Source organism: Dysidea avara, chromosome 2, assembly GCF_963678975.1.
Source record: "Dysidea avara chromosome 2, odDysAvar1.4, whole genome shotgun sequence".
NCBI lineage: Eukaryota > Metazoa > Porifera > Demospongiae > Dictyoceratida > Dysideidae > Dysidea > Dysidea avara.
Genome location: NC_089273.1, coordinates 6,570,682 through 6,588,540, shown reverse-complemented (window position 1 = coordinate 6,588,540; position 17,859 = coordinate 6,570,682). Strand labels below are relative to the sequence as shown.

The 17,859-nt window shown below is 35.8% G+C and overlaps 2 protein-coding genes across 3 annotated transcripts in view; both read right to left on the bottom strand.

Moving 5' to 3' along the window:
* LOC136246508 (uncharacterized) overlaps positions 1–6,204 on the bottom strand; it is a 24,813-nt gene extending 18,609 nt beyond the window's left edge. For both annotated transcript variants that reach the window (XM_066037987.1, XM_066037986.1), the window contains exons 1-3: positions 6,070–6,204; positions 4,257–4,376; positions 3,712–3,982 (exon numbers count right to left, since the gene is read on the bottom strand). In XM_066037987.1, coding sequence (XP_065894059.1) covers positions 3,712–3,982; positions 4,257–4,376; positions 6,070–6,082 — 404 coding nt within the window. In that variant the 5' untranslated portion in view covers positions 6,083–6,204. The remainder of the gene's footprint in view (positions 1–3,711; positions 3,983–4,256; positions 4,377–6,069) is intronic.
* Positions 6,188–17,859, bottom strand: LOC136247740 (alpha-tectorin-like). The gene is made up of 7 exons (XM_066039566.1): positions 17,854–17,859; positions 17,444–17,728; positions 15,599–15,884; positions 12,201–13,163; positions 9,843–10,010; positions 6,343–7,278; positions 6,188–6,243 (listed from the first exon to the last, which is right to left on the bottom strand). Exons 1-7 carry the CDS (start codon positions 17,857–17,859, stop codon positions 6,188–6,190), a joined length of 2,700 nt encoding a protein of 899 aa, XP_065895638.1.

The window sequence follows — 17,859 nt, the reverse complement described above, 5'->3', positions numbered from 1 at the left end:
GGTTTCTTTGTAGCTGAACTCTCTACAAGGTAACTTCTTCTAGCTGATGTATCTACAGGGCCACTAGTTTGTAGCTGAATTCTCTACATGGTGGTTTCTTTGTAACTGAACTATCTACAAGGTGACATCTTCTAGCTGATCTTTCAACAGGGTGATTTGTTTGTAACTGAACTCTCTACAAGAAAACTTCTTCTAACTGATGTCTGAACAGGGTGAATTGTTTGTAGCTGAACTCTCTATAGGGTGATTTGTTTGTAGCTGATCTCTATACAGGTTACTTATTTCTAACTGATCTCTTGAATTCTGTTCAGGGTGACTGCTCTATTAGGATGACTGCTCTATTAGAGTATCTCGATCTAGCACTTGCTACACCAAGTTGGATTTCGTGTTATAACTCCGTGGCTTTAAGTCTGATTCTTCTACACCATTGAAGAGCCTTTCTAAGATGATAACTCCATCTGTACAGCGATTTTCAAAGCATTACCCCAAGTGGTTTATCTGGTAGGCGTAGAAAGCATAATAATAATAATAATAATAATAAAATAATAAAAAGATTTGCTAATCTTGATTGCGTAATTGTTACACAATGTTGATTTTTTCGCTGTATCTTACTGGTTTTTAGCTCGATTTCTTTCAAACCACAAAAGGTTTGAGGTTCAATAGTTAACCTATTCACCCACCGATTTTCAGCTTCTTCCCATACGCGGTTTACCCTGTAGGCGTGACAACATATTGGTGTTATTTGTCGTGCATAATCGCTTATAACTCTTTGCCTGTTTATGGTATTCCAGCCAAAGTTGGTACCGAGATGCGCCTTTATACCCCCCCTTCTGTGTGCCAAATTTCAAGGCAATCGGATAACGCGTTCGCGTTTTATAGCAGTTTTTGTAAGTGTGCGAAAAGAGGAAGAAAAATAATAATAAGAAGAAAAAAAAACGAAGAAACTAAGCCAATATTTGAAGTCGCATATCTCAGGAATTCCTGAAGCGATTTCGCTCAAATTTGGAATGTGGAGTACTGAAGTTGGAGGAAATCTACACAGCAAAATTTGTCTTGTTTCATCAAGGCAGCACAGAGCTACGGAGGTGCGACAATTACGTTTTGTTTCTTCCTGTCAATATACTCACGGGGTTGCGCGCCGGCTTCTTGGGCCGCATAACACACTACCGTGTGTCTTGATTAGTATATTAATAAAGTAGGGATCTAAGTGTTATAAAAAGTAGTGAAACAAAACACGAGTAATGATATCACACTGTGGGAAAATCTCTACATTGACATTATTTTCAATGCCAAAGTAGGAATTTTCCCACTGAGCTATGCTGTAATACCATCATTCATTTCTAAGATTTGCTTCACTACTTTTCATTGCTTGGATTCCTACTTCTGAATCATTTACAATAATACAGCTATGATATAAACATGTGATTGTCCTATAGAATATTATTGCTGAGATGTTGTATTAGGGTGACTGCTGTGTTGTAATATCTAGAGTGAACCTCTTGCCAACATGATGTATCAATGGAGCGTAGCCATTATTTCTTATTTTCATTGTGCTGCATAGCATTTGAATAAACAGTTTTATAACAGGTGTGGTCTTTGCACTTGATCTTATTAATCAACCTAGATCATTAAGTACAGCATGCCCTTCAACCTTCATGAAGTTACAAGTATCTACTGGGTGTCCAGTATCTTTTACAGTGGTTTAATCACTTTGAATAATTTGGTGGCATCTAAATACTCTATGTGACTGGATCTGGAAAAAAGGGGTCTTATAGCCTTTCCAAATTCCTAAATTTGACTACTCATAAGTGGCATAACTCCTTGAATTTTTATCCTGTCACCTTCATAGTAGACCACGAAATAGTGCTATGTTAGGAGTGTGATGTGACCAAATTTCAGGGTGGTACCATATTCACATTTTACATTATGGGTTGCCAAGTACACAAAATTGGAAAGGCTATAAGACGCCTTTTCACAGATCCGGTCATATATTATGCTCGTCAAGGCAAGTGTTAATATTATGGTAAATTAATGCCTTGGTATGGTTTCATTTGTTTGAAGATAAAAGGAAAGACATGGTGCAGAGAGCAGACACTCGTCAGAACCCAAAAAGTACATGCCACTAGTTACTTTGATTCTGTGGCATAAAATGGTGGTCATACAATGTGTTGTTTAGTCTCTAGCCTTTTGACTGAGGTCACGAAAGCAGACAGCAGGTAGGCAGGCAGGCAAACTGAAATTCAGATTTTGGCATTGTTATTCATACTTCTGTAATACTTTTCTTTAATGTTATACAGTATGTGACATTAATTAGACCAGAATTCTTTTGTCAAAAAGCTTTTTGTTACATCAGATGTTTCTATTGTGATTTATAAAAGCGGAATTTTGGGGCGCATGTGTCACCTTGAGGGATTCCTGCCAAACAGTACTATCATACTGTTTGATAATGCAGCAATGATTTACTTTCATGATCAAACACATAACTACAGAGCAAGTGTAGTTATGGATGTAGATAAATATTATTTATATAGGAAGGTTTTCTGCATGTTGAATTTATATAATTATGTGGTTCTGTATCTAAGAATTTCTGTATTGATCAATGGATGATATGATATTGTTGTTCTTCTTTGTTGGTATACAGTAACACATTACATCTTTGTATGTATTTGTAGCTAACAGCCTAAGCTATCCTCTCTTTTTACTTACACTATTGATACTGTAGCCACCCTTCCAGTTTTATCACTGCATTTAATGGAAACAAAATTCAGGTATTTTTTGCAACACTTACAGTCAGTGTTCATTCACCTGAGCTTTTGTTTTATGTTAATTTTTTTGTTTTGGCCAGCTACCAGTATTGCTGTGAAGTCCATTTAATGTCAGACCTGTTTATCAAAGAGTGCTTTGATAAAGGAGGCCTTAAAATATCTAGGGACAAGTCTATTTTGTTTTTTTCCCACCTATTTTTCTTTTCAGCAATTCTTTATATTTCACCAATTATGTTCCATATTTTTCTCATGAATTATGTATTGTGCTCAGCATTAAACTTTGTTAATTGACCATTTCTATGTACAAATCTATAATTACACCTTTAGTGACTGTTCTATTAGAGTATCTTGATCTGCACTTCCTCTTACCATATACACTGTAGCAAGAAGCTAGCTATTATTGCTAACATAATTTATGCGATTGTTCTATTGGGGCATCTCAATCGCCACTTACTTTTCCCGTAACGATTAGCCATGTGTTGTTGATATTTTATTGCGTGTGACTGTTCTATCAGAGTATCTCAATCTTTTGTGCAATTTTTATGTTCACTTCACAAAACTTTCACCTATTATGCAAGCATTTCGCTCATTGCTTTTACCCATCCATTGAGCCAAAAATTTTGCTAGCGAAATTATCACATACTTAAAATATCCCATACACTTAGTATGGATAATTTAGACACACGGAAAGACAGTTACACCGTGAACATGCTTCTACAAAACAATTGGGATTGAGCATAATATTCATCTCTTAGATGCTAGTGCAGATTCAGGTAAGGAAAAACCAAATATAGAAAGGATGTTTTGAACAACAAAGTAGTTGCACAAGATAATGCTAAAATTGGGGCCATGAGTGTGAAGACCAACAAAGAAATTCAAAATGATGATTCAAAGTTTGCTGTGGTGCACATTTTCCAAACCGTGTAATATTATAGCAATGAACTACCTTATCAAAGTATTCAGAACACTATTGGAAGTGTTAAGATCATTTGGTACTAGAGGTCTGTCTGGAGTATCAGTTAATATTGCTAACTCCTCACTAATAGCTTGTACTTCACTCAACACATTGGGGTCAATAGTATTGTTATTATTCCTTAAGAGATCTTCCAATTCATTAGCTCGATCATTTAGTAACAACGACTCCACAGTGTTGCACTGGGTAACATTAATGTTATTATCCCACTGATCATCTTGTAAACATGTCCTTGAGGCTAATCCTACAAAATACAGTATGTATATACAGTACTGTACACAAATGAGAAACTACAGAAAAGGTCAAAATTATTTCCAAATCCACTAGTACTAGTGCTGTAAAATTATTACAGTCTCACAATAATTATTTAGTGTAAGAACACCTTGAGCTTTGCAGAGACAAAAAAAAATATTACGAATAGTTGACAGAATCTGTAATTCAAATTCTACAGGATTATACTGAAAAAGTTTAGTACAAGGTACTGACATCTACATACAGTAGATGTGCACAATACTCACCATTGTCATCTACAGATGATACAGCTGGTCCAGGACATTTTTCAGTAGCCACAGATCCTACAGGTATGGTTGGCCATTCTATTCCCCATGTTGTGTCATTTTCTGATCTGCATACTGCACCTACAATGGGAAATGCAATTTTCAAAGAGCTTTCATTTTTTAATTAATAGTTAATTTTGTGGTTTGTCATATTGGAGTAGCTCTTATTAGGATGGTGAGTAAGATGGCAGAATACTTTCAGCATGATTGAGAATGGAATGGGAAGGCAAAAGATGTTGTGCTATCTACTATAAACTAGGAATTTTAATTAAAGTTGAGTATTATAGGATCATAGATTGATAGCTAATTTCGTGGTTTGTAATTAAGGCTGAAACAAATACTAATACTTGGTGAGTACTCGTTAAAGATTTTGGTACTTGGATAGTAAAATCAGTACTCAAGTACTCGTTAGGATCACGTGACCCAGCTCACATGATGGATTTGTCATCAGGAGTGACACAATGAAAGCTGTAGAGTTTGATTGGCATAATTTTTTGTCAGGGACACTAACATCAGTACTTCAATACAGTGTGTGTGTATCGTTATTGTTACTTGAAAAGGCTGTAGACTGTTTTAAGGTTAGTACAAAACATGTCAAATGGGTATGACTACAAGTAGTTAGTATTCGTCAGTACTCGATCATTAACTCTAGAGAGTACTTGAATACTAAAAAGCCATGATCGTTTCAGCCCTATTTGTAATATTGGAGTAGTTTTTATTAGGATGGTAAGTAAGATGGCAGAATAGTTTAGCATAATTGAGAATGGAATGGGAAGACAAAAGATGTTGTTAGGAATTTTTATTAAAGTAGAGTATTATAGGATCATAGATATGCAGTAGAAAGCAAATGAATATGGATGGCTGCCTACACCTGTAGCTATGCAATAGTGTACATTAAATTGTTTTCAATATTACAATTATTCTCCTGTTGGGGTTAAATGTCTACTATTGTATATTATACAGCAACTGCAGGTGTAGGCAACCTCCTTGTCCCATTACTTTCTATTTCTATATAAAGTTTAAAATTTTTGAATATTTCTTGCACACTTACTTGGTTTTTTAAAATTTTAAAATTTATTTGGAATATAATTGTGAACATGTTAATACCACATCTAAGGATAGAATTGCACCAAATTAATTCCCATTTGATCAAGTGCCCTGACTTTCAATTACTAAAAACAAAGTGACTATTCAGTTACATACCTGAACAGCAGGACATGATGTACCTCTACAATCAATCTAGTAACTATGGAAATTATGGATGATTTTCTGTAGCTGTAAACATGATAAGGAAACTAGGGCACGCTACCTGCAAATCAATTCCTACATGGTAACAGAGAAACAAATGGGACACAAATGAGGCCAAAGATAAGTCCATGCATGATGCATCGTCCATTATGGGTGCTGATTAGGCAAAAGGCCCTGGTGATACCATAGTTGAGTTGTCCTAGGCTGAATTCATCAAACAGTTAGTCAGTTGTACAATTTAAATATGGCACTGCTGCCTGCTGCAGTGAGGGAATTATAATGTACAATTTATTGGCTGTGGTTTTGCAGACTGCAATGTGTTATATATTATAACAACAAGAAGGAAAATTTAAGAATTTTAAGCTGGATTAGGGATCAAAAAACAAAAAAATAGGGAAACAAGGGAGCAGCTGAAAGTTGTGAAACAAGGGAGGTTTCCTATACCTGCAGATATACTAGTGCCAACTGGCCATAACATTTACAGTACATACACACATCTACGTACATACATAGAAATTGTACTAACCAGCAAAGCACATAGAGTTATCCACACATTGTCCTTGTTCGTAAATAACTTGACCATCAGGACAGAAGCAACCTTCAGCACATCCACCATAACAGGTCTCAGTAATGCTAGTGCAAGTTTAAGGACAGATAGGACCACATTGTTGGTAGACCATCCCAGCCGGACACTGAATAGCTGGAGAATATAAAATAAGGAACACTTTATACTGATAAAGTAATGCTGTGTATTTGCATACTGCATGCATTACAAGGGAAAATAGTTTGAGGTACATACAAAGTAAAACACTATGTAACTTATGACAATATGCATCACTCCAGTTTGGTAGAATTATTCCATTAGCACTGCAAGCAGAAGCATAAGTGGCTAAAGACTCACAAACACATTCCTCACGATCTTCAGCATTGCAATTACAGTAATCAAAAACACAATTAACAAGAAATATTTGAGGATCCAATGTACTGTGACATGCTGAAAAGGACTGCCCTCTTAATGCACTGCAAATGTGTATTCCGATACTTCTGATTGATGATTGACAACGTGGTATTTCAGCAAGAAGACCACAATTAGATGTGTTACCAGTGATCCAACTAGTACCAAACTCATCAGCATTAGCAGCTAGTGTAGTATCAGGAGTCATGAAATCATCAGTATCATTACCATTGTAGTTCCCACACAGTCCACATAGTCTATTCTGCCATGTGGTAGATACAGTGACCTCCACACGATATACTCCATCCCAGAATATCCTGATGTTTTGAGCAACAAGAATAACATGAGTGTTCCCACCAACTCTTAACACTTGTACTTCACTTATAGTAATAATACCACCATCATTAGTTTGTGTCCTATTCTCACCATTAATTGTAACATGGTCACCTCTTTCCAGTATTATCTCAGTGTTAGCAATTGTGATGTTAACTTGATCAGTACAAGACACAAGCTCATTATGTGCACCATTTTGTACAGTGATAATAAACTCATCGCTATCACATGGAGTAGTGAGGATATATTCACAATTTCCTTGAAAGTCAAAGAACTGAAGATCAAATGTTTGATAATGAGGATCACCAGATGCCACACAAGTAGCTCCATCAATTGAACACAACACAGTTTCACACTCAAACTCTCCATTACGACAGGTGCAATGAGTGGAACAGTTTGGTTGGATCTGTTGACCTTCCTCGTAGGTTATGTTCAAGTATGTGCAGGCTACAGTGAAGTAACTTAATATAAATTATAGTCACAGAAGAAGTGGTTGTTGAGGTAAAGTCAAGGATAAATGTTAATAACTAAGATATCCTATGAATGCTGTGATATAACAGCTTTCTATCCCACTGAAGGTTTCTGAGCACTTATGTGCAACTACCTCAATTATACCAGACAATGTTTTGCTATGATGTAGGGCTTCAGTACAGTATTGTATTAAGAAAATTACAGCATTGTTGTACTGTATATACATGTGTAATTTATATAGCTTAAAGTCTTAATTGTGCTGAGTATGTTGTTCGCACACCAAAAACATATATTGTGCAGAGAGAAACTTTGTGGTGCCAACAAACTTTGGTAAATTTGGTGAATGACTGTGAATTTACAATTGATGGAACCAAGCTATCCCTTGAGCCACCACTGAAGGGCCACTGCACCACTGATCCAGACTCTTTCCAGTGCATGCCATCAAACTTACAAGCTGTGCTGTGCTTTAGTAAGTAGTACTCAGAGTATCCTCGAACCCTGAAGTCTAGACAAAACGGAAGTGCTACAATATCCATTGTTTCAGAATGTGGATGTTAATCTGACTTTTGTAGTTAATTGCTGCACAGTCTCGAATAGTAGATGAAAGGCATGGCACAATAGGTGTAGCAGTTAGTAATTAAGTATACAAGGGTACATGCTATGCAAATAATTTCAATTGTCAAATTTTATCTTGCCAACAGTGCTATATTGTTTGATTCACTAAATTTTCCCTCCATATGATAGATTGTGTATAAAAACCAGTTTAAATTGTGGCAAAATAATATATGCATGGATGCCAGGGGCGGATCCAGGATTTGGAAAAGGGGTACACAATGGTAGTAGGCATATGGAGTAGGGTGTGGGCACCCCCCAGAAGCTAAAGTTATGGCATGTTACAGGACTGAAAATTTGATGTAGAGTGGTTTATGCACAAAATATTAATATCTAAATCATGCTGCTTTCCAGGTGGACTACATTGATGAAGAGTGTATAGGGATAAGGGACAGTCATGAGTACATTCAGTTAGCTATAGCTACTATAGATCTAAAGAATGGCATACACAATACCATGTGCATTTCACTTGTAAAATATCCTCAGCAGGCTAAGTGTGTCCATGCATGGGATAGTGCTACAGATGGTAGTTTTTGTAAACTTATATTATCACAACTATGTAGGATTCTCAATAGTATTGTATGTGGTGACTGTTCTATTAGAGTATTTGACTAACTGCTTTAATTATTAGAGTATCCTGATCTTGTTTCTAAACCAGGCGTGCGCCCACAGCCGGCCTTCATCCCTAGTTTACTGAAATTGTTTTCGTAAAAGTGTGTGTGTGTTCCTATCTACCTATCTATGTTTGTCCGTATGCTCCCACGTGGGAAAAATCATTAAATGGTAAAATCAGCTTTTACGTAAGCAATAAAAGCAAATGAAGGTTGTATTAAATTTCTGCACAGGTAAACTTTGCTCTGAGGTGGTTTCTTTTTGGCAGTCTGAAATACGGGTGTGGCAACTCTCCTTAGACTTTGTGAATGACCTTCCCTTCGGGATTTATAGGTGTTTATTATTGAGAAACAACAGTGCTAGCCTTGTTGACTACTAAGAATAGCCTATCCTTTTGAATTTTGGAAGGGGGCATATCCCTACATATGTGAACAAATATGAAGAGAAGCTCTGAGGCTTTGTTGAGAGAATTTGTGGGAAAAAAACACAATAGTTAAACTATAAACAGTTTAGAAGGTACTTCTGTGTGTAATATGTTGTTTAAAATGGTTTGTTTAACAAGCGCTTCCTTAGCAGTCCATAGCAATGTAAGTGAATAATTATGAGGATTTCATGAATTACAAAATACGAGAATTACAATAAATCAATTACTAATGTATATTATTGCACAACCAAAAATTTTTAGATGAGTTAGCTAGCTGCATAGCGCCTGGTTTTTAGAAGTAGCACAACATCAACTTGTTTTTTTAGAGGAGGGTGCCTGGATCTGCCACTGGATGCATTAATTGCAAATTATATTTTAAATAGAATATGTAGAGAGGCACTACATGATCTCAAAAACAAAGTTATTTTAATATGCATATGTTTATTTGCTTTTCATTACACAACGACAACTTTGTACTCATGTATCTACTGTGCGTAGGTACCACTTGGGCTGGCTCACTGGGCATTAATAACTGTATAACTGTATTCTCTACATGGCTGCTGGAGATTTTGTTTTAGAGATTTGGCTATAGTCATGCACCATTTAAAACAGGGAGCATGGTATGTAAAGACTAGATGCAAATTTACAGGATTTTTTAACTTCTTAGTGGAAATAATTATGTGTCAAGTAACACAGTAAAAAATTTATTCAACTGTACAAGTCTCTATACGATGGTACCATTGTTCCTAATCAATTTTTCAAGGATCATAAAGTGTCATGTAAGGTTTTATTTGTCTATATTAGCATTATGATATAACACACTGTATAGTACTGTAGGTAGTTCAGGACTCAACATCAGTTAGAGCATGTACTACAAGTAATGACACTCTACCTGTACACAGTGACTCATCCACACATACTCCATCAATCAGTACTTGTCCTACAGCACAGAAGCATCCTTCAGCACATCCTCCTTCACAAGGTTGGTCAAGATTATCACATGTCTGTGGACATAATGGACCACATTGTTGATATATCATCCCCGCTGGACATGGAAGTGCTATGGAGAAAGTTATAAGAAAGTTTTATGAACTAGCAACTTGAAACACTGCTTTTGCCATTATTTAAAGAAAGTTAACATTTATACATTCTTTTCAAAATTACATAATTTATTTCGGAATCTACATAATTTGAATTGGAATTAATGAGTATGCATTTGCACATGGTGGTGGTATTTTAAAGCAAATATAACATTAAGAACAAGAAACCTTAGCATGATGAGATTGTCCACCATCAGGGATAACTCTAATACAATAATCAGTGTTGTAAGTTTGGTATACCTGTATAATGGATCACTAAACTAACAAGTGGTAAGGTTGTCTGTTACTGTAGCCTTGGCTGTAAATTTTAGTGTTGAATTGAGTTGTTTAAATGAATTTTTGAAGCTGTATTGAGATAGTAAATCATTCATCAGATAAATTCTTTGTTTAAATATTATTCCTCAGCAGCATTCATGCAGTACCTTTGAATTGCCACACAGTAAGTTATACCCAATTTTTTTGTGAAATTTTGTGAATTGAAGCATAAGTCGCAAAAAAATCTGCTGGAAAACTGGTTGTTTAATACCCCCACTATCATTTTTGAGTGAGCAGTGTTTGCCTAAATCTTCTATATATTCTTAATTAAGTTGTAGTAAGTTTTCCATATTATCCAAAGAGATGCATGGAATTGCAAAGAAATTGTTTGTATTTCACAGATTTCACAATCACAGAAATGTACATTTGGAAGCAAGCTCATGAAGATGTTATGACTGCCTTTCACAATGGGGCTATTTGGTTGTAAAGCAATCGAAAAACAGTGTATCTAGCTTCAGAGACCACTAGAAATAATGACGCAAAGAGACATATCTAGAACTTACGGGAGCAAAAATGAAGGGCAGCCTCGAGGCTTCCTATAAACAAGTTGTGTGAAAAAACATGATAATTACACTATATACATAAAACAGTTGAGATGGCCATAATTTGTGGCTTAAAGTGGTCTGCTTGGGTTACACTTCCTTAGCAGTGAATGGCAGGTAATTAACAAATTACAAAAATTTTTATGAATTATTAAATACGCTAAAGTACAATATTTATAAATCTGATTATCTAGCTGAACTAGTAATGATATAGCATTAAATTAATTTAATGAGAGATTAATTTCCTATTTAGATACTGTAGAAAGGAATAGTTTTCAACTGCACAGGCACTTGCCACCTGGTTTTTAGAAGCACAACAACACTAACTTATTTTCTTATTATATCACAGTTATTTACAATAAGTGAATTAAGATTTTCACCATGAAATTTAGTAAGCCCACTCACTGTATGTGATTGTGTTTGCAATAAGAGGTCTCTCTCAAAACACGTCATATTTAGGTTTGAGCCAATTATGCTATGAAAATAGCCGGTTATGTTAGCTCAAAATCAAGCCTATTATGCTCAAATTCATACTTTGAACATCAAGATTATGATAGAGAGCTGACTATTTTATTAGAGTACATCAGTATTATTTTTTCCTGACTGAATGGACTGCTCTATTAGAGTATCTTACTCATATATTTGTGAAATGTGCCTAAAGACAGTAAAGGTAATGACATTACCTATTAAATGCGGTATAATGTATAGTGTGTTCATATTTTGTTGTATTTTTGGTGCATGCATTGCACATTTGTGACCGGATTTGTGAAAAGTATTTTTCAACACATTTTACATACCAGCAAACAAAATGTCATAACTGTTGACTTCTCATACTGATTAAGTTGCTCTTTACGTCAACATACAGCCACATACTGTAGTTACACTCATGGAAAAGTTCAGATGATTATATGTAATGAGTAAAAAGTTATGAAGTTGCAAAGTTTAAAAAATGGGTCAAGTTTTGTGTGTACCTTTTTGCAAATCCGGTCACATTTTCTAGTATAATGCTCATTTTTTTGCTAGCCTTTTTTACTCAAAATTATGCCAATCATTTGATAATTCTTAACTACAGAATGAAGCAAGTGATTAGCTTGAAACTTGGTCAGAAGTGGATAATAACATAGCATAATGAACAGATAAAATTTAAGGTTTCTATTTTGCTTTGGTATATGTAATTATGATCTTTCAAGCTCATACTAGAGGGCATGTGTAAAAGACCCCTTTAATTCCAGTCACAAGTGTGTATGTCCAATTTTCGAAGGCCTGTCGCAAATGTAAACATTATCAACTTACAACAATACATGTTCCTCCAGTTTGATGGTTGAGCTCCAGCATCAGCACAAACACTAGCATAACTGGATAATGCATCACAGTAACAATCTTCACGTTCTGCCTCATTACAACAGCAATAGTCAAATTCACAATTGGCTATGAACTGTGTGACATTAACTGCATCATGACAGGTAGTGAAGGGATCTTGTAATAAAACGCTACAGCTATTTTGTGCATCTGACACAATATTGACATCAGTAGAGCACTCTGTTACACTGGGTGCATTTCTTTTCTTCATTCCTTCACCCTCACAACCAACAGTGGTAGGATCTGGTACTAACCAACTATCACCAAACTCATCTACTGAAGTTACCACTACTCCAGCTGGTGTCTGAAGATCATCAGTAGTATTGTCATTGTAAGTACCACATAGTCCACACACTTGTCCTTGTAGTGTGGTTGATATAGTGATCTCTACACGATATACTCCATCATAAAACAGTCGGACTCCTCGTGTCTTCAGGAACACATTAGGATATCCACCAGTACGAACTACATCTACACTATCTGATTCATATACTACACCGTCACCCAAGTTAGCTTGTATAGTACCATTTACTGTGATATTTCCAAATCTACCTCTTTCCAATACAATTTCAAGGTTTTCACTGGGAATTTTAATTCTTACTAGACCCACACAAGATACTGGACTACTGTCATGTCCACTATTACCAACAGATATGATAAAATCATCACCATCGCATGGTTTAGTGAGAACATATTCACAAGTTCCTTGGAAGTGATGCCAGAACCCATCAAATGTTTTATAATGAGGATCACCAGTAGCCAAACAGGTTGGTCCATCATAAGAACAAGGTACTGTCTCACATGATAATACTCCTCCAGGCATACATGTACATCTTGTGGAACAATTTGGTTGAAATTGTTCACCAATTTTGTACTGTTTACCATAATCTGTGCACACTATAATAGAGGAAGACAAAATTACCCAGCATAATTCTGAAAAGTAAAAGTTTTCATAACTAAAGGAAAATTAATTATGAATCATAGAAAAAGTTGCGAAACAAGGGAGGTCACCTACACCTAGTGGACATTTAACTGAACTAGGGATTATATAAATGTCCACTAGTACATCTTCAGGTGCAGGTGACCTTTCTTGTTTCACAACTTTTCATTTCTATGACCTGAATTTTACTTAAATAATTAGAGTAATGTTGACTAGTGAACTCATGCATACTCTATCAAAAGAAAAAAATGGCTCCACAAAATTAATTTTGCATAATTATGAATATGCATCTCAACCATAATGAGGTGAAGATGCTATTTGCCTGTTTTCTGCTATGTTCCATCTGTAACAAGCAAAGAACAGTGCAAAAGCTCCTCTAAAACCAATCCAGATTTTACCATTATAAATGCAATAGTCAGCCACAAGCAAGCCATCACGTGGATCACAACTTTGCACTGCAAACAAAAACAAATGATGCGTGCATTGTATGTACTGTGGCATGCCAAAAGGTACTTGACAAGCTAAACCGATGTCTAGCAGAGCAAAAATCATGTCCATAGCTTTAACTGATATTGATTTGTACCTGTCTTAAGGAATCAGACAGGCAGGCAGTTAGTCGTTCAGTAGAAAACTATGCTACATATAAAATTCTGTGGCAATTTATCAGGAGTAGCACCTTTTGGTTTGATTCTATCTACAGTAACTAACACTGCCAGGGTACCATTGTGAGGCAGGTTTCTGATCACATTTTGTGAGAAAATGCAAACCACCATGATCCCAAATAATACAGTACTACTTTACTGCATGATGGTACCAAACATATTGCTAAATTCCTATACTGTAGGAATGCTTGGGGTGATTGAAATGTTGAAACACTTCTATCATAAGCTTTATTGTTACACATATTGTTACAAGTATATTTTCTAGTGCTGGGTTAAACATAGCAAATCAGACAGAAAATTAACATCCTTCCATACTGGTAAACACACATGCTGTCACATTTTCAGGGTTATTGACTTTTTTGAAGTTTGAATGCATGTTCAAATCTATGGTGCACCTATTGAAAGTGTAGGCTACATAATATTATGGTTTCCAGTGATTCCTGCAGTGAACATGTATATACGTATGAAGTGTGTGATAGAAGCTGAAGATCCTATAGTCATGTTAGCCCATGAATAGCAGAACAGGTGAACTGATTCTTTCGCCTAGATTCATTTCAGCACAGCAAATCTAGAAATATGCAGTGTGCAGTCCCCACACCCTCCTAGGCCATGCATTAGGGAATTTGTAGTATGTGCGTAGTTTGTGTGTGTGTTTAGTTGTGTTAAAATAATAGTGTATGTAAGAAAACCAGTCTTACAGGTTTTGGCAATTGAATTCATCGCTTTGGCAATTGGCAATTCAATTCATCTTGTTGGCACAAAAATTCGTCATACTTAAATTGTCTTCAACAAAACAACTGCTCATTACGAAGTGAATCATTTTTGCCATGGACAGTTACGCTTGAGATACTAGAAGGTAGGTTGTACGCGAAGCTGATAGCTGTCTGGCCAGGAGTTTTCATGGAGCTCTGGCCAGTCTGGGGATGACTGTATGTGGCTGTACAGCTCTGCTCCACCACCCTTCCACCATTCCTATTGGAGCTAGCCACATTAAGTTAAAAACTATCTAAAATGGGTGGAAACTGGCTACTTGGATACTCTGGATTGTTGTAAAATGTGTCACCTAAAGTATAGTAACAAAGTCATAACATAATTATTATTATTATTTATTATTATTATTAGCACTATAATGTATGTACACACAAATTCTAGTCAAGTACTACAGGAAAAAACAGGTGCTTTAGCTAATACAATGAAGTTTTATGCATCTAACAAGTTAAAGGTAACACTGAAAAACAGGTTTCAAACACAATTGCACTTTCATAGCTGACAAGCACAAGTACTCTGGTGTTAAACTTTAAAAACTTTTTTCGAAGTTTGGTATTGTGACACCACAAACATCAACAAATATCACTGTCTAATAAGGCTGTTTTTTATGATGCTCTGAGTTATTCAGACACAGTATTCGTGGCTCCAAAGCCCAGTCGCTAATTGAATTGCACAACAACCTTTGTCACATTACACCATTTTTTCATTGCACAGCACCTTACATCATGTACGTCCATTGCTACAAATAAATAAATGTATAGAAAGTTCAAAACTACAAGATTACTTGGCTCTCACTAAGGCACTCGGCAGTGAGAAAATAGTACTAGAAACCAGAAAATTGTGTTTGCTCAATTTAGAGTATCTTAATCTTTTTCAACGGAACTATGCAATCTGCAGATTTGAAAGAGTGCACAACCATACCCGAGGAGAGTATGACAGACAGCATACACAATATGACTCACCCACTGGAGCTGTCCCCTTACTGATATCAAATATAAACACTCCTGGTGTACCAACATTACTATCATTAGCAATATTAATGATATTGTTTGTACGTGATCCATTTACAATGACAGCTTCCAACCCATCTCCCTTGTTAATTCCAACTTGTGCTGAAGTTCCCCCTAATCCACTAACTCCACCATCATTATCTCCAGTAGTCCATTGTATCATACCATCAGCATACAAGTATATGACATAAGACTTTGATTGTCCATCTGTGGCCACCACACACTGGAATGTGTTGGTCTGTAACATGATGTTAACTTACATAACATTATATTGTTTTGAAAAGTACAACATGTACTCCAAGATTACTCTGCTTGTTTTCCTATGGAATCTTATTATGGCAGCACCCATGGATTTAAATTTAAGCATGGAGTGCATGTTAAAGGCTACATAAACTCTTCCCTGGTCAACACACCAACTATACCCATGATAGTTATGAAGCATTTCAGATATGCAGCCAGTGAATGATCAGTTGTGTGCAGACATAAAGGTAACTACCTACTGGGGTATTGTAAAGGTAGCACTTGAAGTGTACAACAACACTACTATTCTGCTACAAACACTCACATTATTAGGAATTGATCGGTTGTATAAGGAATTGCCACACACATTTGCACCATATCTTATCAGTAGTTTATATGGCTTTTGTAATTTTATATATATCAGATGGCATGGCTTACACTGTACATGGTAGGTAGCTATATCAATGACTGCACTACAATACATTCCACTGCTGCATTCATTTAATCCTACTGTGTATGTTTACCACACTGAGTGGCTAGTGCTATGGACTTAGAGCTTGAGACAAATTTACACTTTTTGTTACACAGCAAGACATACAATGCATGCATCAAAATTTGTCCTTGACTATTTTTTGACTTCTGGCATAAAGGATGTGGGTTTGTGGTATTACATCTATGGCTTCAGTGTCAGTGTGTCTACCAGGTATGTAGCTATAGAGGTACCATGGTCTTGTGTAATATTTGCAGTATTCCTGCCATTGTAAAAGTGAGACACGTTTTGTGTATACATTTGCTACTTGTAAGGCTGTGTAATGGAAGGATATAGCTTTCAGCATTTGGTTTATAGCCCAATAAGTTTGAAGCCTTTGCTGTGACAACTATGTAAATTTTTACTGCTAACAGTAAATTGAGAATGATAGTTAAATGAATAACTGTATAACATAGGAAAAACTAAGTGAAAAGGAGGGAGAATCCCAGTAAATCCCTACTCTAGTTTAATTTGCTGATGATTATATAGAAGGGAGTAAATAGCATGTGAAAATTCTTATTGTCATGAACTTTTTAAGTATGCTATAAATTGCTAACTTTCTTTACAACTACTCGGTGCATATTCTTAACATTATTTACTCATTTAATATACCAGTACATGTATTCATTAACACACACAAGTATAGACTAGGGTTGAGACAAATAGTTTGAAGCTTCAAAATTTTGTTCAGTTTCATACCATTCAGATGCTACTTTACCCTATCAAAGCTTTTTTACCATGGGTACTAACAAGTTAAACCAGTTGTACAAGTGCTGTCACTCCTTGCTTGTGGAAGCTGCCATTTATGTATTTCTTTGGTGTAGTTATAGTTTAAACAATAGTTATACTAGAGCTATAACAAAGTGTATGAGTTTGTACTACAGTGCACAACCTAATAACTGTCAATTGTGTTCATTAATTGTTGACAAACATGTGTAACAAAGCTTCAAAACTTCAGTAAAATTTACCAAAGAAGCTATAGAGGATGTGTTTGTATATTTGTTCCAACCCTAGTATAGACAACTTACCCGATCAACATTACTATCAAAATATCCAACTCTATCCCAAGTAAAGATATACATTTGTGTAGTACTGAAAGGAGCTTGATAGGGGAAAGCAGTTCTTATTTCAGTGTTGGCTCTATCAAATAGTAGAGGATCAGTACTCTGATGATACCATATATCACCAGTTCCTCTAGTGTCCACATCAGCCCAGAACACTGCTAATAATGATCTACCTCTATCCAATGGTAGTGGATCAGTTGTAAATGTTAATGGATTATTAGTGAAACTGATACCGCCATTGATGTGGAACTGGGAAAAGATGGGATATGGATATGGATTACAATAACAGCAATGGTAGTGTAGGTAAAAAACTGGTAGCAGTTGTATGGCTGCCAGTAGCAAGCTATACAGTATGATATAATTATACAGCACACCGTCAT

Excerpts from the sequence above, each read along its gene's own strand:
- LOC136247740 (XM_066039566.1), bottom strand. Across the intron at positions 15,885-17,443 it reads TTGATAGTAATGTTGATCGG|ACCAACACATTCCAGTGTGT; the intron begins GTAAGTTGTCTA and ends ATCATGTTACAG. Across the intron at positions 7,279-9,842 it reads GGATGAGTCACTGTGTACAG|CCTGCACATACTTGAACATA; the intron begins GTAGAGTGTCAT and ends ACTTCACTGTAG.